The 23,163-nt window shown below is 36.4% G+C and overlaps 1 protein-coding gene across 1 annotated transcript in view; it reads right to left on the reverse strand.

Annotated features, from left to right (window-relative positions):
- Positions 1-9,398: 9,398 nt before the first annotated feature.
- The window catches only part of LOC144439135 (uncharacterized), a 35,652-nt gene continuing 21,887 nt past the window's right edge, over positions 9,399-23,163 (reverse strand). The window contains exons 4-5 of the mRNA XM_078128404.1: positions 9,749-11,016; positions 9,399-9,664 (exon numbers count right to left, since the gene is read on the reverse strand). Coding sequence (XP_077984530.1) covers positions 9,399-9,664; positions 9,749-11,016 — 1,534 coding nt within the window. The remainder of the gene's footprint in view (positions 9,665-9,748; positions 11,017-23,163) is intronic.

Genomic DNA, 23,163 nt, shown 5'->3' on the forward strand with positions numbered 1-23,163 from the left:
TGTCGCCGTGGAAGGGAGGGCCAACGAAGCCTACAAGCTTGTCACTTTGAAGTGAAGCGAGATGACAGCGATAACAAATACGTTGTTCAGATAGGCAGCGAAGTGACCAAGAACCATCAAACCGACGACGATGGCGTTTCTGGTGGCGTAATGTACGCTATAAAGAATAAATCGACGTGCCCCGTCCAGGCGTTTGAGTTGTACGTATCTAAAATGAACCCGAAATGTACTGCGTTATTCCAACGACCTAAGGATAACTTCGATATCAATGACGTCATTTGGTACGAAAACAAAGCACTCGGCAAGAACACCCTCTGATATGATGTCAACTCTCTCGAAACGAGCCAATCTAAACCAACGTTATACCAACCATTCAATCCGAGCAACGTCAATTACACTCCTTAGCAAAGCTGGTTTTAACAATCGACACATTATGAGCGTCAGTAGGCACCGCAATGAAGGGAGTTTGACAAGTTACGTGAGAGATACGTCCCTGGCACAGAAGAAACAAATGGCTGAAACGTTAGGGTCTGCTACTATGGCAACAGCTACTACGAGTAGCAATACGCTAACTTGTATCAATCCATCCGGTAGTGTAAATACGTCGACAAGCACACGTGAGCTGCAACAGCGATCGCCGGGCATCAGAAAAGAAAACCACAGCAATGCTAACTCCCTTCAGTCTCCACTACTATCTCTGTCTCAGGACATGGCTGTTGTCGATGAGTTAGTGTCGGCAAACGATCCACAAAGCAACCATCAAGTCAACATTGAGATACCAAGATCAGCTTCAGCGTCATTATTTCAGAGTTCAACAATCTATGGTGGTCACTTCAACATATTTCTTGGACAGAAACAGTGATTGAAACTGTGATTTGTTTGCGATATTCACGTTGTTGTGAATCATTTGAGAAAGGAGTACTGCATTAATTGGTGACCATGTTTAATAAAACCAATTTTAATTGAACAATGCATTACTTTTTTAGTGTACGTGCGTATGTGTGTTTGAGTGAATGAGGGACGGTGTAATAAAATTAATAACACATGCGCTCGGGCAATATCACCATTTAGTGCCTGCCCTTGGGCTGACACTCTTTACCAAAATTTTGATGATGCCCGAGCCGAAGGCAAAATTTTGGTAAAGAGTGTCAACCCTTGGGCAGGCACTAAATGGTGATATTGCCCTCGCTGGCATGTGTTATTACTTAACTATACTGTCAATGTGAGCAAAATAGCTTTAGGAACAAAAACATGGGGAAAAGTGAACGCGTATTTCCAATGGGTCAGTGCCGCTACTTAGCGCATATGTTGACGTGTTGTTCCCACACGTAGACGTCCATGATCGACGGACCAACCTGATGTGAATGTACCATGCCACATGTAATAATACTTTTCTATATGCGCCCAGCACACAGGCATTTGTTTCCCGAGTTATGTCTCAGAATATTTGTGTCAGAATACAATAAAATGTCGATAATATTGTTAATATTGACGTACATAACCAACTATATACGAAAGGGGTAAAATTACACATACACTTGTTTCTGTGATTGCACAGGTTCACTCACCGCGAAAGAAGACACGTCTTCTAATTACTGAAAATCATTAATTATGCAAATTATTCATTAACACTGTAAGGTACATCAACTAACTTTATAGGACATACACAATTTGTTATGGTTAATGTATGTACTGAATTGTATTGAAATTGAAGTATGCAGTCGTAAGATATAGCCTAATTACCAAGAATAATTAATTATGCAAATTATTCATTAACACTGAAAGGTACATCAATAAGCTTTACAGGACATATGCGATTGTTATGGTTAACGTGTGTACTGAATTATACTGAAATTGAAGTATGTATTCTTATGATATAGCCTAATTACCGAAAATCATTAATCATGCAAATTATTCATTAACACTGTAAGGTACATCAACTAACTTGATAAGACATATGTGTTTTCTTATGGTTAACGTATGTACTAAATTATGTTGAATATGAAGTATGTATTCTTAAGATATAGCCTAATTACCAAAAATAATTAATTATGCAAATTATTCGTTAACGCTGTAAGGTACATCATCAAATTTTATAGGACAAATGTATGTTGTTATAACGAATATACTAAATTATATTGAAATTGAAGTATGCAGTCTTAAGTTATTGCTTAATTATTTGATGTCATTAATATGCAAATTTCTCTAATTAAACATTAACCGATCTAGCTGAAAACCTTATCAGGTCTAGCTAATACCCTAAAGATTATGTATTCCAAATTTCATTACAATTGAGCCAACCGAATTTTAGAAAATAATGACACAGACACACACAGACAGACAGACAGACAGACAGACAGACAGACAGACACACCTTACGGGAGGTAAAAATGCCCAGTCCCTAATATGTCCTTAAATGTATGAAAAATGACCAGTCCCTAATATGTCCTTAAATGTATGACAGTTCGTATCCTTGGTACTTTCAGTCTACTTGGCTGCATGTGATTTATATCCCAAAACTCGTACTACTATCGTTTATCCTGTTCCCGTAACAAAGGTTGTGCAATAAAAACAAGAAGTCTGGATCGTGGATATGTATAAATAATGGCGTTTAGAGGCACCTGAATAAGAGCAGTAAACGTTGAGTGATTATTTGCATTATATCAAGGAATATATATGCTATCATATTCAGCCAGTATTTTCTTCAGCAAAATATCCTATTATTCACTTATGAAAAATGTGTGTATCATAAGTTTGCATCTCAAAAAGTTATATCGTGCTTGTGACCATAGACCTCACTACCCAGTGCCAGTGTCTATGCTGTGACAAAGTCCAATATTGGCATTACTGATGACAGAGTATTGAGGTTGATATTTGTCTTGTAGTGATTAAACTAGAGTGCAATACAATATAGTTTTTTTCTTTCGAAATCCACTATTAAATAATCGTTGGTATGTTTCGACATCGTAGGCCTGAGTATAATACATGAATGATGTCTGCTTATATGTTAGCATGTACAATGATTTATTGTATTAAAAACAAATGATTGCACACAGTTGAATGCCGTCGACGTTTATTACACTTAATAAGGAAGTAATTTAAATTTACTACATTGTAGTAATGTCCAGCGGTATCAGTTTATAGATCCACTTTTTGTGATACGATGTACAATAATATTTGTCCCCATTTTGCTCTCACGATATTTCAGTGATGATCATGAATATATTGAATAACGTTTGATTTCCAATTTGGTCGTTTATGGGAATCATTCAGAACATTGGAATGACGTCATCATGAGCGAAGACAGAAAATAACTTTTGGCGATTGTTATTACATCATAGGCGACCAAATACAAAGATTATCTGTGTAATATGGTGGGAGTGAAACTTGGCAATTTCTTTACAGGGTAAGTAAGACGGCGGCCAACGTTAATCAAAAAAACATTTAATTGAAGAAGAGACATATTGTACACTTGCTGATGACTTAGTGTTAGACTAGTGTATTGAAATTTTGGAATAACTTCTTCATATCACAGTAAACTATCTAAACGTGTACTGTAGATGGTTGAGGAACACATCGGATGTTCAATCATCACTTCAAAAATAAGTTTAGTAGCTTGTGTTATCGACTTGTCTTTGGTGTTGATAGCTATTGACCAAATTCAAGTTGTAACTTCAGACGCACACAGTCAATCTCAGAGGTACCAGAATCTCAGGATACGTATTCAGTGGATAAACTCACAAGCACTCAAAATATTACTTTTGGTGAAGAAGATGTATGCTTAAACCAACAATACGAGAGCTTTGGATTCGTTTTCCTTCACTTACAGCAGTTCAGACTAGATTGAAACAATTAGTTCCCCGTAGTGTTCCTACTACGATGCAGATCAGTCACCGTAAGTAAGGACGTGTTGCTCTCTTCCGCCCCACTAGATCTCTCTCCTATCCGTTGGCCTTTCGCATACACCCTACATTCACATTTTATTCAAATTCAAAGCTTCATTCCGTAATATAAATATGGTTAGTAAATAATATGTTTACAGTAAACTTCAATTCTTTTCCTTATTTAGGAAGTGTTTATGAACTGCAGTTAATTAAAAAAATGCAGAGATAAATAGTTTTAAAAATACCCTTTTCTACCGTAGTTGAATTCATTAAAAGTTGTGATTTATCACTTGTAGTGACACTTGCAACATTACAAGTAATAACATGGCCTAGCTCGTATTACTATCTCATTAATCAATCAGACCTCACACGGTCGGGTAACCTAGATACAATTACTGTGTTTATAATACAGTTATATACTTTGTAACACCACCCCCTTCTCCATAGTGTTTTGTCCCCAAAACAAGCAATTGAAATTGGAAAGCATAATAAAAGAGTAATAAAAGGTATAGAGATGTTAATAATTTGAGTAAAATTCAAAATTCAAAGGCACTCGGTGTAAGGTAAAATGTGATTGAAGAATAGAAAATCGGTTAGAACTTTGTTGTTGTTGTTGTTGTTGTTGTTGTTGTTGTTGTTGATTACATAGAAAATGTGAAAGTGTCTCTAAATGTAAAATGGTAAAAAGGTTTTCAAACTATCATAAGATGATAAAATTCATTCTATAATGTTTAAAAATCACACACAAAGTTTACTTATTTATCTTAATTAATAAAAGTACACTTGTCTATCTTATTTATCAATAAAATTGAATAATTAAATGGACTTCTATATTATGTCTTCAAAATCTGAAATATCACAGTAACTGCAAAACCACTCCAAAGTTATGAAAATACGTATCATCATATTTCAAAACCCTAATAAAGAATGTCCAAGAGGCAATAAAATCAAATCGTAAACTAATGCTAGCGTGAGGGGCAAGGTTCCATGTCGAGAGAAGAAATACCTTCTGCATTGTAGTACAGTCAGTTGGTTGACCTGAGGCATCATTATTATTACTCGACTGTTTCGCATTACCACCATCCCTAATAACATTATGTGACAGTGCGTCAGTTTCGTCTGGTATTCCAAGTACGAAGCTTTCTACTACACTATGAGGTAATTATCTATGGGATGTTCATGAATGGAAGTTACTTTTAGCAGTTACGACCTTACTACAATTACATTGCGTACGTCGTAGTAATACCATTTCTGCAGACTGACCTTTGTGATCTATAGACGTAAACATTAGCTTTCGACAGTATTGCTTAAACGTACCATTTCAAAATGTATATGTAATGATGACAATTAAACCTAGGGCAGCACGACACAGACCTTCAATAACATTTTCAACATAAATTGTAACCTGCACAGAGTCGTGCTGACGTTGGCGTTGAGAATATAGTTTTAAACCAAGAAATTTAATGCGCATCCGTTCCTATGGCCAGTAAGATATGTTGCGCAATATTTAAATTTCTCAATTTCCAAATTAAATATAATATTAAGGCCAAGACAAAAACATGACAAGAGCAAAGTTACCCAGCTCAGAGGGAAGAATAAAGAAGATATATCCTAGGCTAGTGAACCGTCATTAAAATTGATTGAATTGTCATTACTATGTCGAGCTTTGTACAGCTGTCAGTCCTTGTCATCTAGGGATACAGTTCCCAAAAGGAATTTCCCGATTAAGTTTTGACAAGATACTGACTAGTCGACTGTATCCGCGAATCACGCGAATAGCAATCTTATCAAATAATTAGACCCAATACAAGACTTTTACCTTCAACGATATATCTGACATAACCTATTTTAAGAAAGGTAAATATGCCAACGTTATAGAAGGAGTGTTATACATTATTAACAAAATACCTAATTTGCATATTACTATTGGGATCATCATGTCATAAACAATTCTTAATCTAAACACCTCTAGGAATGTTCCAACCAAATTTCAGACGGATCTGCTGAGTGGGTTTGGAGTTTTTTGACCAAAAATCACTTTTTGTCCCAAATAACATGCCAGTGGCAAAATTATTTTGATTTGAACAATTTCCCAACTAGACACCCAAGGTAATATAGCCACTAAATATCATGGCAATCGATCCAGTAGTTTTTGACTTTAAGTGGTTCACACACACACACACACCACACTTTGTCATGCTATAGCACTACTTAACTTTACCAGTTTAGCACTACTGGACTTTACCAGTTCAGTTGTGCTAAAAGGCAGTCAAACAAGAAATAATAATATCCAGGCTAGAAGACTTGTTTCCCCTTCACACTACTCACTTGATGGGGAGGGGGGGGGGGTGATGTCTCAGCTTGCATGGAGAAAATTACATGAAAATCAAAGATAAAAGTTTGTCGCCAAGACATTAGTGAGAGGTCAAAGTTAATCTGATATGTTTGTTGGTAGGTGTACTTATATTCCAATGATAGAACCTGCATTGCAGCTGTTTACAAAGATTTTAGTCTGATTTAAAAGTCTGTAGAAGTAATGGAATTAATATATTCCTGTAGTCACTATCGCATAATTTCTTTTTTGACTACATTTCGTCTGGCATTATTGTGATTTTTTTAAATATGAGACCGAATCTGAGGCTAGACATGACACTGGCCTCATATTGTCCTCCAATGTGTATCTAATTCTGAATCTGAGACCAACTGTATAACTTGTTATCAGAAACCAAATAATGTCTGTACACATCACATCACATCACATATACAGCAAGAAATTATGCAATATAAGGTTTATACCATACCACATACACAACTCTCGGTCGTGATTGGTCAATGCGACATCACATGTTATGGGCCATTCTCACGCTGTTCGGCGATAAATGACGTAGCTGGCACTTATTAATGGAACTAGTCCCTGGGAACTAGTTACATCAATTAGTGCCTGATGATGACATCATCTAAGCGTGTGAATACAGACGATATTGTTAACTAAAAAAATACAATTGTAAACATGTCTGGCTTGTCTGAAACTGCGACCACAAGCAGTAGCCAAAGCAGTAAAATTACTGAAGAGCTGGCCAACATCGTCTCTGAGGAAGACTCTTAAAAACAGTAATCAAGACAGTGGTTGGTATTTTGGAGAACTATTGCACCATTATTGGGACAACTTTCTTAGTTATTGAACGCAATGCAAACAAACTCTGCTTGCTGGAGAAGTTTGTTATAATCATTTTAGTGTGCTGTGATGTATGATTCTTGTTTAGTGTGTTATAAAACACATGTTGACTGACATTATTTGGGCGATAGTGTACGTTGCTTCCACTCAGGACTAGCCAGTCACACCAAAACAGGTCTCATTTCCCCTTGGGCTTTGCAATCAGGAAAATTAGACTGTTTTGGTGTCGTTGGCTAGTCCCAGGGGAAACAAACATATGTTATCGCACAAATAATGTCAATCAACATGTGTACAATATTTCCCTGTTGAAAACAGCTCCTTCCATACAATTAATATTTGTATGACCTTTAGCATACGTGTGTGAATTATCGCAAGCATTGTATGTCCATGATGAAATCTTTCTTACAGTTCATATTTGTAATTCTACCATGTTCGGTAATACTTTCTTTATCTCCAAGAGTGAAATCTAATCTACAACCTTTTGCTTTTTATTTATCTTAATCTGTATTGATACCTTTATTTACTGCCACTCTTTCACTTCACACTGAAAGTCTTGCCACACCCTCAGTGTGTGAACTTAAGGTAAAATGACTACTGGTCATAAGGACCGACATGTAGCAAATGCTGCTGGTTCTTAAGGAAAACTGCTGGTCCATACTCAATGCAGTTCCGTTCACGACCTGTATCTACCCCCTCCCCCATTTACAGATTAAATGATTTTGAACTTTAATATGATACGACATATATTTAGATATAAAAGTAAAAAAAAGAGTACAACGAATTGTTCACTATCCACTATTATTTCATAAAATTTCCACTGACAGAGTCAAAAAATAACTTGGAAGTAAATTTTGGATTCACAAAAAAGTACTTTTTTACTCTGTGAGTATAGGTTTTCATTTGTAACTATGAACCCAGAGACTATGAATATTGATTCTTGCATAATCGGTTCCTATAGACTATAGTGATCTGAGACTGAATGTATTCATTCCACCATAGAAATACATATCGATAGATTGTAGATAATATGGGTGAATGAATCAATAAATCTACATTATCTGCAATCTCTAAGAGATCACTGTCCTCTCCTTCCTCTGTACGATTCACTAAATTCTGAATCACATAATCCAAAGTCAGATTCATCGTATGTGGCAACAGCTGATGTAGCTTTCCAACTCTTAGCGAACGTAGACCCACAAATTCATCATAGCAGAAAGTTTTGTTGCATAACTATCCCTTTTGAAAACTGTGTATTTGCTTTATTTCAATTTTCATCAGTGACACGGAGCGGTTTCGTCTTCCTTCAGTTTTTACAAATATGTACTGGAGCCCCCCCCCCCCCATAAAGCCCTACCCGTATACACTACTGTGGTGTATTGAGTAACTTCTCTGTCTGTTTGTGTAAGAAATCTGATTACAACATGACAGGACGTACATTATCATATGCATTAAATCAGACTACGCACTTTTTTACTGTTTTTACCAAAAAAAAAAGATATTTTACGAAGTGTACCTGCCTTCTTTATTAGATAAAACGCCATTTCCAGTGTACTTTATATGTTTTCCGTCAGTTTGTTTTGATCATGGCCACACACATGGGGAACTCCAGTAAATTGATCGGGAAACCCGCTAACATTTACTGGCTTTAATACCAGCCTTTAAAAAACAGTGTCTGTTTCGTCTTCTTCTTCTTCTTCAGAAGCTCATTGCCACCTTCTAAATATCGTCACATACTTTATAAATACAACGTGGAACTGTCGCAAACACGTTAAAAGTTTCATACACTTTGAACAGTAAACTTTACAACAATGATTAACATGATTAAAATGATTACGATATCATGGCGGAGAAAGACGCATGCGCTGAATGCGTAACACAAGTCAATGTCTAAGACGTTCTGATTAGACAAGACAAAAAATAATCATGTGTTTGCTATTAACATGATTTCATAAAGTAAATGTTGTATGCTATGTCATATAAAGACATGATATCAACATTGACAACAACACATAGCGAGCTACCTCTGTGTCGCTTGACTTGAACGAGATGTCAAGAGTGAAATAGGTAACACAATATCATATTCATGTAGGTGAAATTGGATATATCTTTGAATAAATATTATTATTTACTCCAAATTTCAATTGGTCTTAAGGACTGATACGTTGTTGTAATTCTGAAAAACTGTCGGTCCGAACGGAAATCTGTTGGTCTCAGGCCGAAGGACTGGCATTAATCAAAGTTTCGCACGCTGCACACACTTCACATTTATGTTTCATGTGTTGATTCTCATATGTACGATTATTTGTCCTAGTGAATATGTCAAACTATACACTACACATTTACGGCTTTTCATCCATATGGATTCTTCTATGTATGGTCATATATCCTTGTTGACTATATCTCTTTCCACACACTCCACATTTGAATGGCTTTTCACCTGTGTGGATTCTTCTATGCATGGTCATGTTTCCTATCACATTGAAAGTCTTTCCACATACTTCACATTTGTATGGCTTCTCCCCTGTGTGGATTCTTTTATGTCTGGCCACGTTTCCTTTCACACTGAAAGTCTTACCACACACTTCACATTTGTATGGCTTTTCACCTGTGTGGATTCTATTATGAAGGGCCATACGTCCTTTCATACTGAAAGTCTTACCACAGATGTCACATGTGTAGGGCTTCTCACCTGTGTGGATTTTATTATGAATGGTCAAATGTACTTTTGCAGTGAAAGTCTTTCCACACACTTCACATTTGTATGGCTTTTCACCAGTGTGGATTCTTCTATGTATGGTGATACAGTTTTGATGACTAAAACTCTTACCACACACTTCACATTTGTATGGCTTTTCACCAGTGTGGTTTCTATTATGAATATTCAAATGTCCTTTCTCACTGAAAGTCTTACCACACACTTCACATTTGTATGGCTTTTCACCAGTGTGGATTCTATTATGAATGGTCAAATGTCCTTTCTGACTGAAAGTCTTACCACACACTTCACATTTATATGGCTTTTCACCAGTGTGGATTCTATTATGAACAGTCAAATATCCTTTCTCACTGAAAGTCTTAAAACACACTTCACATTTGTATGGCTTTTCACCAGTGTGGATTCTATTATGAATGGTCAAATATCCTTTCTCACTGAAAGTCTTACCACACACTTCACATTTGTATGGCTTTTCACCAGTGTGGATTCTATTATGAATAGTCAAATGTCCTATGGCACTGAAAGTCTTACCACACACTTCACATTTATATGGCTTTTCACCTGTGTGGATTCTATGATGAATGGTCTTTTGTCCTATGGCACTGAAAGTCTTACCACACACTTCACATTTGTATGGCTTTTCACCTGTGTGGATTCTATTATGAATGGTCATATGTGCTTTCTGACTGAAAGTTTTACCACACACCTCACATTTGTATGGCTTTTCACCTGTATGGGTTCTTCTATGTATGGTCATAATATTTTGCCGACTAAAACTCTCACCACAAACTTCACATTTATATGGCTTTTCACCTGTGTGGATTCTATTATGTCTGGTTAAATGTCCTTTCTGACTGAAAGTCTTACCACACACTTCACATTTGTATGGCTTTTCACAAGTGTGGATTATATTATGAAGGGTCAAATATCCTTTACAACTGAAAGCCTTACCACACACTTCACATCTGTATGGCTTTTCACCTGTGTGGATTCTTTTATGTGTGATCATACATCCTTGTTGACTAAAACTCTTTTTACATACTTCACATTGGTATGGCTTTTCACCTGTGTGGATTCTATTATGTATGGCCAAATAACCTTTCACACTGAAAGTCTTACCACACACTTTACATTTGTATGGCTTTCCACCAGTGTGGATTCTATTATGAATATTCAAATGTCCTTTCATACTGAAAGTCTTACCACACACTTCACATTTGTATGGTTTTTCACCTGTTCTTCTATGTCTGTTCACCACTCCTTATTGACTGAATCTTCCTTCACATCTCTATGGCTTCTCATCAGTGTATATTCTGCTCTGTTTGGTCATACTTTCTTTCATACTGAACGTCTTACTACACTCTCAGTTTGGATTCATGTCAGTTCGGTCATACTTCCTATCCCACTCACACAATATCACTAAAAGAATAAGTAAATTAAAATTGATTGATTGATTGATTAATTAATTGTTGCATATAATAGTATTGTGGTATGTTATTTTCTACAGTTGAGGTGATCACAACTTTGATAGGAAAGACATTAATGAATGGTGTCCCTTTCTATGACAAGTATAAGTAAGTCATTCTGGTGACACAGGCTCAAACCAAGTATTTGTCTAATGTCTAAAAGAAAGAATGCGGGGAAAGATGCGAAAAACATAATGTAAAATATGAAGCCAAATTAAAGTTGTAATTATTTTAATTATTTTTACCTGTCAAATATTGCATTTTGGAAATGGCAAGACACGTTCATGTCATTTAACTTTACATGTAAACTGTCGGCCAATAAACAAAGTTTGGTCGATTCACAGTTGGCAGTGAGACTGCTCTTGCATAACTTCAACCGCATGCCAATTGAGGCAATGCCTTCCTTACGCGAGTTGTCTTCATTCTGGCTCACTGTCACTCCAAATTGCACAATATAGAATTAATCACAAGATACAGTTTATCTGAAAACATTAAACTTTTATAGTGGGTCTGAAGTGTGATTTTAGTGAGTACCAAGAACTCCAGTGTTTTTGCTGTGGAAAATCGCCTGGACGTCAAATGAGGTCACCTTCAGCTTCCGGGGCAAATCAGTCATTTTCTACCTAAAATTCTTGAACGGTCGGGACCATTACACAAGGATCCTACTAAATTTACTTACCATGCTTATTTAAAACACATAACAATCCACCTTTTTGTGAAATTTGTAAACTTTCCGGTCCGTATTGAGGAAACTGAGCATGGAGGGTTATACTTCCATGCTATGAGCGAAAAACTGGGTCGAACTTTCAGGGCCTCAAGTATGCGTCCCGAATTCGTCGGAAAATCGGTATTCCTAAATGTAATGCCAAAATTTATTTAGCTGGCACGAAAGAAGAGATATCAGTTGAGGCGTTTTCAGTATCTAAAATGGGTAACTCTAGTGAAAGTTACGGCGAGTTGAAAATACCAAAAAATAAGGCCTGTGAGCAGCCATTCAAAGTGTCACTATTTGAAGCATATTATGAGGACAGATTGTATGCAAATGTGGTTTGTTACAGACTGGCTGATTATGTAGAAGGGTGCAAAATTTGGATTTGAAATTTACAACCCTGTTTCGAACAAACACTTGTCATTTGGGTGCACAAGGCGTAGAATTATGACTATAGCACATATTACATTGCTTGTTTGAAGTCAATAGTATCTTTTGAAAAGTGGCAGTTTACTTAAAGTCTCGTGGACTGATTTCCAATATGGCATCGGCCATAATGCTCATTAACATATTCATTTTTTCTTTAAATTACAAAAAAAAAAAAATCATAAAAAATAGAAAAGATGTGCTGATTTGAAATTAACAAATCTGAGTAAGCTACCCCCTGCGCATCAACACACCAGATATCAAAGCAATCTGACAAGATGTATTTGAGGAGATGATGAAAATGACATTTTTTGAAAAAAAATCATAAAAAATTGAAAATGGCACAGATCAACTTAGCATGAACAAATCTGAATAGCCTCCCCCCAGGGAACATGCACACCAAATATCGAAGAATTCTGACTGTCACTTTCGGAGAAGATGATGAAAATACAAAAGTTTGACGGACACCCATGATTCACCTATACTCTCTATACTCTATACAACCTATACCTAAAGCTACGCTTTCAGCTTTCGCTGACAGCGGAGCTAAAAAAGGATTAATGCCAAGGTATTCAAGGCATGCACACGCTGACCAGAACCATATATATATAAAATTATCTTTTTTTTGGCCTAACTTCGTCTTAGTTCAGGGATAATATTGTCAAATACCCTTCAATTTTATTTCCTCAGAAAGAGATATTAATAGTGCATCTCTGTTTAACTGAAAAAAATAGTGCCAATGGCATTGTAGCACAACTGTATATTTTTTTGGACTCATGGATGAGCATATTCGTTATGTTTGTAAGGGGGCATCTCATTCACTCTGGTGGTTGAGTAAAATTCGAAAACTGTTTGTCCAGTCTAGTGCTGAAAAATTAGTTCATGCTTTTGTTACATCGAAATTAGATTACTGTAATAGTTTGTTTTTCGGTCTACCTGCATACAAATTGAACAAACTTCAACATATTCAAAACTGCTGCTCGATTTGTGACAAGATGGAGGATTGGTCGTCAAGCTGATGTGAATCCAGTGCTGAAGGATTTACATTGGCTGCCAGTCGAACAGCGAGTTCGTTATAAAATTCTTTGTATTGTTTTCAAAATTATCCGTCAAGGAGAAGTAGTGCCGAACTACTTGTCCGAACTTATCAGTATAGATCATCCATTACATAATACGAGAAAGAGTGTTGGAATCAGGCTAAATCCTTTCTCTATTAAAGATCATGGGAAAACAACCTTCTAAAACGTATGGTGAAAGGGCTTTCTGTGTGTATGCTCCTAAACTCTGGAATAGTTTACCGCTTGAGCTTCGACTACTTGAGAAATTTGCTCCTTTCAAGAAGAATCTTAAAACGTATATCTTCCGACAATGCTATTGCTGATGTTTTTAAATTGATTGCCAATTTTTTAAATCCGATTTTGTTTTTAGAGACGCTTTTAAACTATTCATTGTGTTCTTATGCTAGAGTTTTGTCGTTGTTGCTCTTTTGCTAGTCTTTCTCATTTTGTAATGTTCAGGCCGCTGAGACATGTTTGTGTAGTGGTCTTTAAACAATAAATTATTATTATTATTACAATTATTATTATTATCATGTACTATTATTATAATTATTTAAATGCTTATGAACACTTTATAGGTGTTCATTTGCTGAATGACTATCCAGTTGCCTATCCAATCCCTGTCACTATCTTTGCAATACACTGTTGCTATGAAAAAGGACTTGTTGCTAAACATATTTGGATACATTTTTTGTTATCTTTGCAATATACATGATCATTTAGCAGTTGCTATGGGCATGGTCTTGTTGATTTTTGAATATGTATTCATTTGTCTATTAATCTCTACTTATCTTTGCAATACAGGTTACCATTTGGTGGTTGCTATGGGCGTGGTCTTGTTGCTAGGCATTTTGCATACACTATTTTGAATGTTTGTTCACTTGTGTCTGTGTTGTTATTACCGTCTGGCTGTTGCTATGGGTGTGTTCATGGTTGCTAGGGAAATTTGCATACAATTTTTGAAAGTTTACTCACTTACCACCAGATGTTATTTATATGAGCAAAATATACTGTTGTTTGGTTGTTGCTAAGGAGGTGGTCATGGTTGCTAGGGCCAATTTTGACAAAATGTTTTGAAGAAAATCTGCAGAATAACACTTTCCGAAACATCTCATCTAAGTTGCAGTCTCATTCACCCGAGTACTTTTTGATATATAAGTTTTTGACCAAAAATTCACATTTTTACACCTAATTTGCATATCACTGATGGGATTACCATGGCCGGTAGATTTCTTAATCTAAATATGCCTGAAAATGTTCCCACCAAATATCTGACCGATCTGCACAGTCGTTTTTGAGATTAAGTTTTTTTTTTTTACTTAAAATCACTTTTTTGGACTCTTTGTATCATATGAATGAACTTCACCTTTTAATCATAGACACTCTCTAGAATTTAATTAAGCAGTGCTAATAGTAAAAGCAGTGTTTCTAAGCAACCTCAAACAGAGGGTAAATTTCATGCCATGGACATTTGACATTGACATGTGAAGTAGCCCATAAAAGATTTAATTATTTTATTGCATCAATACACATGAAGTTGAAGAACCTTTCATTTGTGGGCGGAGTCAAAGCCCTGTTTCAACACCACAAATCACAGGGATTTTTTGCATATTGCTGAAGGGATCATCATGTAATTAGTATCACTTGATACATGCATCACCACAAACATCCCTGTGAAATTTCAGCCAAATCAACAAAGTACTTTTGGAATTAAAGATTTTGACTAAAAAATACCGCCAGCATTGTAGCACAACTGTAAAGTCTTTAAAAATGTTTATCCATATGGTAGTCATGCTAACAATAAGTGTTCATTTGATGAATGACTATCCAGTTGCCTATCCAACCATGTTGCTATCTTTACATTTGGCTGTTGCTATGGGAATGGTCATGTTGTTAGATATATTTGCATACATTTTTGTATGTTTTTGTTCACTTGTGTATGAATTCCTGATATTATCTTTGCAATATATGTGATCATTTGGCTGTTGCTATGGGCGTGGTCTTGTTGCTTGGCATATTTGCATACATTTTTTGAATGTTTATTCAATTGTCTATTAATTCCCGTTATCTTTGCAATATGTGATCATTTGGCTGTTGCTATGGGCGTGGTCTTGTTGCTAGGCACATTTGCATACATTTTTTGAATGTTTATTCATTTGTCTTTCTATTCCTGTTATCTTTGCAATATATGCGATTATTTGGCTGTTGCTATGGGCATGGTCTTGATGCTAGGCAAATTTACATACATTTTTTGAATGTTTATTCAATTGTCTATCAATCCCTGTTATCTTTGTGAAATACACAACTGTTTGGCTGTTGCTATGGGCGTGGTCATGTTTGCTAGGGTATTTGCATACATTTTTTGAATGTTTACTCATTTGCCTACCATATGATGTTGTTATTTGACCAAAATATACTGCCATTTGGTTGTTGCTAAGGGTGTGGTCATGGTCACTAGGGCCAATTTTGTCAAAATGTTTTGAAGAAAATGTGCAGAATAACACTTGCAGACTCATTGACCAAGTACTTTTTGAGATATAAGTTTTTGACCAAAAATGAACATTTTTACACCTAATTTGCATATCACACATGGAATCATTGTATGCTTAAATTAAATATTAAATAGTATAAACTATCTTTCTCTTTTTTTTCAGGAGGGGGGGGGGGATCTCCTATCCTTCAATTGTTATCAAATGGTATATCCATTAACTAACTGTTCCTGCTCAGTGTTATACCATAACATATGGGTGTATTTATCCATAGACAGTGGAGAACTTCTCCACTTTCTATATTATTATCATAATATGGCGATTTTACCAAAGACAAATCAATATTGATATCTATCTACATATCTAACAAACTTATATAGCACCAAATATCCAAATGTAAACCATGTTCAGTGGAGATTAGAGTTACAATGAAATGAAAATGCTCTCTGAAAGATGCGAGTTTTTAAGTGTCTTTGAAAATGTTGACATTGCAAGAGGTTTTCAAATCCAAGGGCAGAGAGTTCCAACACACAGGAGCTACTGAATAGAAGGAGTGACAACAATGCAGTGTTTTTGCTAAGGTTTGGGAACCCCGGTAACAGAAAGGGGGAAAGAGGTAAAACTGGTAGTGCTTCCCATGCAATGTATCATAGTTTAGGTGGGGAACCCCGGTAAAGTGATGTGGGAACCCCGGTAGATTTTACCTACTTACCGCCCTTAAATAAAACACTGCAATGGGAAGCCAGATTCCATCTGGGTGTATGCAGAAGGCATTTATCCAATCAGCGAAGAGTTCACCATGGAGAACTAAGTGCAAGATATTGAGGAGAGTCCATTGAGGCCCTGAGGGATTTGTAAGTGAACAGCAAAAGTTTGAACACAATACCACGAGGTACTGGAATTGGAAGCCAATGAAATTGCCTTAGATTAGAACAGGGGTGATGTGGTCCAACATCTTTATAGTGGTAACAATCTGTGCAAGGGCCTTATGTAAGGCACTGGACCAGTGAACTAGATGAACTATGACCTGAGTTAGAATGGAAAGTGTCTTTGAGTAGAGAGTGTTGCTGGGTGTGTGTGTATTATGTAATCATATAGATGCCACAGAGTATTGAATTCAGTATATTGCGTCAATATACTTAGAAGGACAACTGAGGAGTTCTGGTGTCTTGTAAAGTTGTTCTAACCATAAATCATATCTGCTGTTTTTCGGGCACGTCGTAAGTGCTGCTGTAACTGAGCATCAGGCAAGCCATATAATATCATTAAATAAAACATTACAACTAAGGGGTAGACCATTCGATATCCTGGGGAGGGGGGGGGGCTTGGAAGATTGGTGGAGAGTCATTATTTTTTTCCCACCTACTTGCCTGAGAATTATTTTTTTTCTCTTTCGCCTATGCTGGCAACTTTTTTTTTCTTTGCTTCTTTGAGATATCCAGATTTTCTTTTATGTCAATGTTGAACACATACATTTGTTGCCACAATTTTCTGTTTGGTTTTCGCACGCAGTAATACAGAGAGTAAAAAGATGCTGTTCTATCACACACAGATTATATTTGAAAACTACATATTTCATACTTGTTTGATTTTCAATTAGATAAACATTGTTGACAGTGTTTATGTCATGGTATGGTGACACACTGAAAATACAAATCAGAAACTTGATTGGTGAGCTCAAACATTCAGATAGACCAGTCAGTTTCTCCAGCTTGGGGGGTGTCAGTGTTTTTTTTCCATTGGGCCGACAAAAAGTAACTAACCCCTGTGAATAAAGTTTCATAGACTGGAATATGTCCACCTCTTGTGTGAGTGTGTGTGAATGGGGGGGGGGGGGGGGTTTCAAGGGGGTCGCCTTCTAGAAGCCCTGGAGGATTTTAACTTCTAAAGGCAATGTTTTGGTGAATCTTATTGTTGGTTTAACGAATGAGTGGCCTCTGGGGTGATGGCATCCAAGGCCCCCCCCCCCCAGATCTGTAGTTTTTTGTTTCTATTTAGGCAATTTTTAGGTTATTCATAGCCTCCGAGACATATATTGCCAAGCATTGAAAAGGTAGAGTAAATATAACTTTTTAAATAAGTTTTCCATGTCATAAAAGTGGGCCTGTAACATTGGTATAGAGGCATTGATATTGCATGTATAGTAAAGTTACTGATGTGTTAGAGCACTTTAGGAGGTCATACCTAGTGTACAATAGAAACTTGAATTTGAGTTGTGGTGTCGATACACGTAGTGTCTGAAATAGGAAGTATATCATCCCTTTTGACAAATTCATACTGAAGAGACTAGAACAATTTTGATTTAAGTTCTTTTATAAACTATCCAATAGTATGAAGATTACCATTACAAAACCTTCAAGTTCACTTTTGCCCAAAAGTGTAAGATAAGTGAAGCACTGATTGTGAAACAGCCAAACACTTACATGGCACGTTCTGTAACTAGTGTAGTAGCTAGGTAATACATGTATTATATGTATAATTTTATGTATAGTTATGTTTGAACCCTGACATGAAGTAATATTTAAACCATTTATGACAGAAACAGAGACAAGAACAAATATATATATATATATGTGTCTGTGTGTGTGTGTGTATGTATGTATATATATATATATATATATATATATATATATATATATATATATATATATATATATATATATATATATATATATATATATATATATATATATATATATATATATATATACACACACACACACACACACACACACACCACAGGCTAAAGAAACTGACTGGTCCCTGACATGTGTTTGAAAATGTTTGTCATGATTTGACCTGTGCATCATTTCCCTGCCAAGACATTTTTTTTCTAGCAGCAGTGGTCCATCTTCTTTTTCCATCACCCAAGCATATCTGGATTTTTTTTTCAAGCAAATCCATGGTATCTTTTTTTCCCCGAAATCTTCCAAGCCCTCCCCCCCAGGATATCAAATGATCCACCCCTAATAGTAAAGTTTCGAAGATGGGGAGGAGATAGAATTACAGAATGCATGGACGATGCCCGCGAGGGTGGCATCGGAATCCTGAGACAAATGTTTTCTGATACGTCAAATTTTGTGGAGGAGTAAGTGAATAATATAAATTGTGACTTAGAAAAGGGGATATAAAATTATTGCGACGAATCATAGATCTTGGAGGGTCACGTCTCATCCAAGATCGTCGGACCAACCCGAGACCAACGTGGATGTACCATGTTGTCTGTACTAAAATATTCTTCCAATGTTCCATGTGATGCGCCCGGCCGGCCGGCCCAGCACACTACAATTCGCAATCTCAATTTTTGGCACTGCATAACGTGCACTAACACTATCAGACTATCGCTCATGTCAACCTGTAGCAATGATAAACCTCTTACCTTCGATCGCTAAAAAGTAAAATTGAACAATTCTGAACAGATGCGGGTGCGGCCATGATGAACTCCAAAAACGGACGAGCATGAAGTATAGTCTGGACATTCGTCTGCGCAGCCTGTCTGCGCATATTTATCGTGCATTAACGTTGAAATCCTACTTCGGTCTAAGGGACCGGTCAGTTTCTCCAGCCTGGGGGGGGGGCGGTGGATTCTTAAATCGGGCCGACAAAAAGTCACTGACCCCCCCTATCTGTAAAACCCAAAACCTTACAAGACAACACCAACATGTAAAAAACAACTACATAGGGTTGAAATACTTTTGAAATATACTTTGATAGCATCTTGACAGTAAGAGGGGAAGAGCTTGAGACTGGGATATGTCCACCTCATGCGGGGGGTCTGAGGGGGTCTCCCTCTAGAAGGCCTGAAGGATTTTTACTCTTATAGCCAATATTTACGCTATTTAGACCCTTCAAGCAATAACTTAATCCATGCTTTACAAGACAGCAAGTATCAGAAACTATTCTTTATAACTTACACTAAGGGTTGAAATATGTTCTTAAAAAGTTAAATGGCATCATTATATACATGTAGGTCAGCACATCTAATGGTAGTATCATTGGTAGGGGAGATTTAGAGATTAAGGCAATTTTAGACTATCTTGGCAAACATTTCACATCTTGAAAAGACAATATCATCTCAAATTAGAATAGGGTGAAAATATTTAAGAAAAGTTTAATACCATTATGACAGTAAAAATGTTGTTGGTTCAGCTGATTGTTGGTTGAATGCATGAGTGACCTCTGGGGGTGAGGAAGTCCTTGGGGTTTTCCCCATGGCAGATATGGAGTTTTTTGCTTGAGATACTAAGGCAATGTTTAGGTTATTCATAACGTTTGAGGTAATATTTCCAAGCTTCGAAAAGCTAACGTAAATGTACGTTTTAAATGAGTTTCCTATATCACATAAAATAGACATGTAACATTAGTATAGGGGCATTATAATATATGTATAATAAAGTCACCGGTATGTTAGAGAACTTTAGGTGGTCATAATTAGTGTATAATAGAAACTGGAATCTGATGAGATGTGGTGATTTGTAGTGTCAATAACATGACGAGTAGAACAATTTAAAGGTGATTCAAAATGCTCACATTCACTATCGCTAATTTGCTAGACTACATGTTTGTGAAATGCATTCTGGTTTTAAAACTTTTTCAAAAGCGTCTGCAAACACCTTAAAATGACCCTTTTTCAGTCACTTCCCTTCGGATTTACTTCGAGAGTTTTCGGGTATTTCCGGTCCCACCTAGACCACGGGATTTTATGACGTCATAGAGAGACATGGTTAGCACGTAGCCTATGACGAGCGTAGTCAACAGGTGAATAAAACTCAACAGCATTGTGAAAAAATACATTGCTGGTGGTTGTAATAGACATCAGTAAACAAAAACTACACTCTACATGTCTTATTAACCAACATTTACCGATATTTACTCACACTTTCTGACTAATTGGCAGTGTCTGTGGGTATAAATGCTAAAATATTATCTCCCCATATTATGGCAAAATAAATCAAAACGGCTAGACTAGATATATATAAACACTTGTAATGTCGCGTGTTTCACATTCATTGACTTTTATTTATCTGATTTTTTTTTATTTGCCGACAGGAAGCATTACGATACCATCGTGACGCTTGACGGCATCCCCGGGCCAAGGACGGCATATTTTAGCCCAATCGTACTCGCATCGCCTTTTGAACAGTGCATTTAACAACAAAGTAAACATATTTCATCTCGAATAAATATACTAGCTATTAGAATACCAATGGGAAACTTCAAGAAGGCGTATCGGGACATGTGCCACGATATATTTGTTGGTCCCATAATACACTAATTGATTCGATTTGCTCCCAGCATATGGAAGTACGCTCTAATTTTGACCGACCTAATTTTGTTGTCCATATATAATGAGACTGACCTGTAAATTTTTCAGTTTTCGTTGTGGTCTTGTATTGTCACATGTTTGGCTTGTGAACACAAGTTTACATCTATTTTTGTCTAGGGCGTAATACTCTAGTCCGAGTCTGAAACCCATATAAAACCTAAGAAACTCGCATTCGGATCGGACAGAACAGAAGTAGGTCTCATCGACTTGTTGGGGATTCGAATTATTGCTTGTTTTTATCACGGTATACAGGTGATTATTATATATCGGTAGAGGGGTAGTGTTGTCAAGTTTTGTGCAGTCACCGCGGCCGCGGCAGTAAGCTTATACTAGGATAGTTCCGCCGATAAAAGCTGAAGCAGTGTATGTACAATGTACGTAATGGAATCGGGAGAGCACAGCGCACATTCGTGTCGGGTTAAATTTATCCACGTGTTGATGTCATCCATATTTATCAATCAGATATATTGTAAAATTCTTCAAGTCGTACAGAAATAACGTCTCTAACTTCAAAACAAACCCTGAGAAACTGGACCGGACGTGGCTAGCCAAGTATCTAGTTGCAGGCTTTCTTTCATAACCATGTGTTGGGGTCACGACCTTGATTGTCGACGTCAATATTGTCCAATCATACTTAATATCATGAACACATCGCGATATTTGATTTGTTGGTTTCCTAAACTGTATACTTCGAATACCGTGATTCGTTACAGAATTCTTCTAATAAATATTAAATAGGCCGATTGTTGCATTAAATTAAGTGATATCGCAACAAGGGAAACCATACAAGTTTTCTTCCAGACGAGTTGCTAAAGTCATGTAAATGACAACACTAAACTCACGAAATTTCCTCAATTCTTTACAATTTTATTGCCGATAATATGGCAATCTAATAGCTAGTATATTTATTCAAGATAAATATGTTTACTTTGTTGCTAAATGCGCCGTTCAAAAGGCGACATCAGTGAGTATAGTCGAGTATAGTGGGCTATAATATGCTGTCGACGCCATGCCTGTCGAAGATATTGTAATGCTTCTTCTTGGCAAATAATAAAAAAAATCAGATAAATAAATTGAAACACGCGAGCGACATTACAAGTGTTTATGTATATCTACACTGTAGTCTAGCCGTTTTGATTTATTTTGCCATAATATGGGGAGATAATATTTTAGCATTTATACCCACAGACACTGCCAATTAGGGAGAAAGTGTGAGTAAATATCGGTAAATTTTGGTTAATAAGACATGTAGAGTGTAGTTTTTGTTTACTGATGTCTATTACAACCACCAGCAATGTATTTTTTCACAATGCTGTTGAGTTTTATTCACCTGTTGACTACGCTCGTCATAGGCTACGTGCTAACCATGTCTCTCTATGACGTCATAAAATCCCGTGGTCTAGGTGGGACCGGAAATACCCGAAAACTCTCGAAGTAAATCCGAAGGGAAGTGACTGAAAAAAGGTCATTTTAAGGTGTTTGCAGACGCTTTTGAAAAGTTTTAAAACCAGAATGCATTTCACAAACATGTAGTCTAGCAAATTAGCGATAGTGAATGTGAGCATTTTGAATCACCTTTAAGATTAACTTCATTTATAAACTATCTATGAAAATTGCCATTACGAAACCTTCAAGTCACAAGTTCACTTTTGCCCCAAACTGCAATATAAGTGAAGCATTGATTGTGAAACAGCCAAGCATTTACATGACATGTTCTGTAACTAGTGTGGTAGCTAGGTAATACATGTATATGTATATGTATAGTTATGTTTGAACTAATAAGTAATATTAAAGAATTCATGTAAGAAACAGGGACAAGAACAAATATTGACATGTACCACATTTCAGACAAGGCTATATGTCATTGTAGAAAGGATTTTTTTCTTCCATCACAATTTAAAACACAATGACCTC

This window comes from Glandiceps talaboti, chromosome 8, assembly GCF_964340395.1.
Source record: "Glandiceps talaboti chromosome 8, keGlaTala1.1, whole genome shotgun sequence".
NCBI classification, from domain to species: domain Eukaryota; kingdom Metazoa; phylum Hemichordata; class Enteropneusta; family Spengelidae; genus Glandiceps; species Glandiceps talaboti.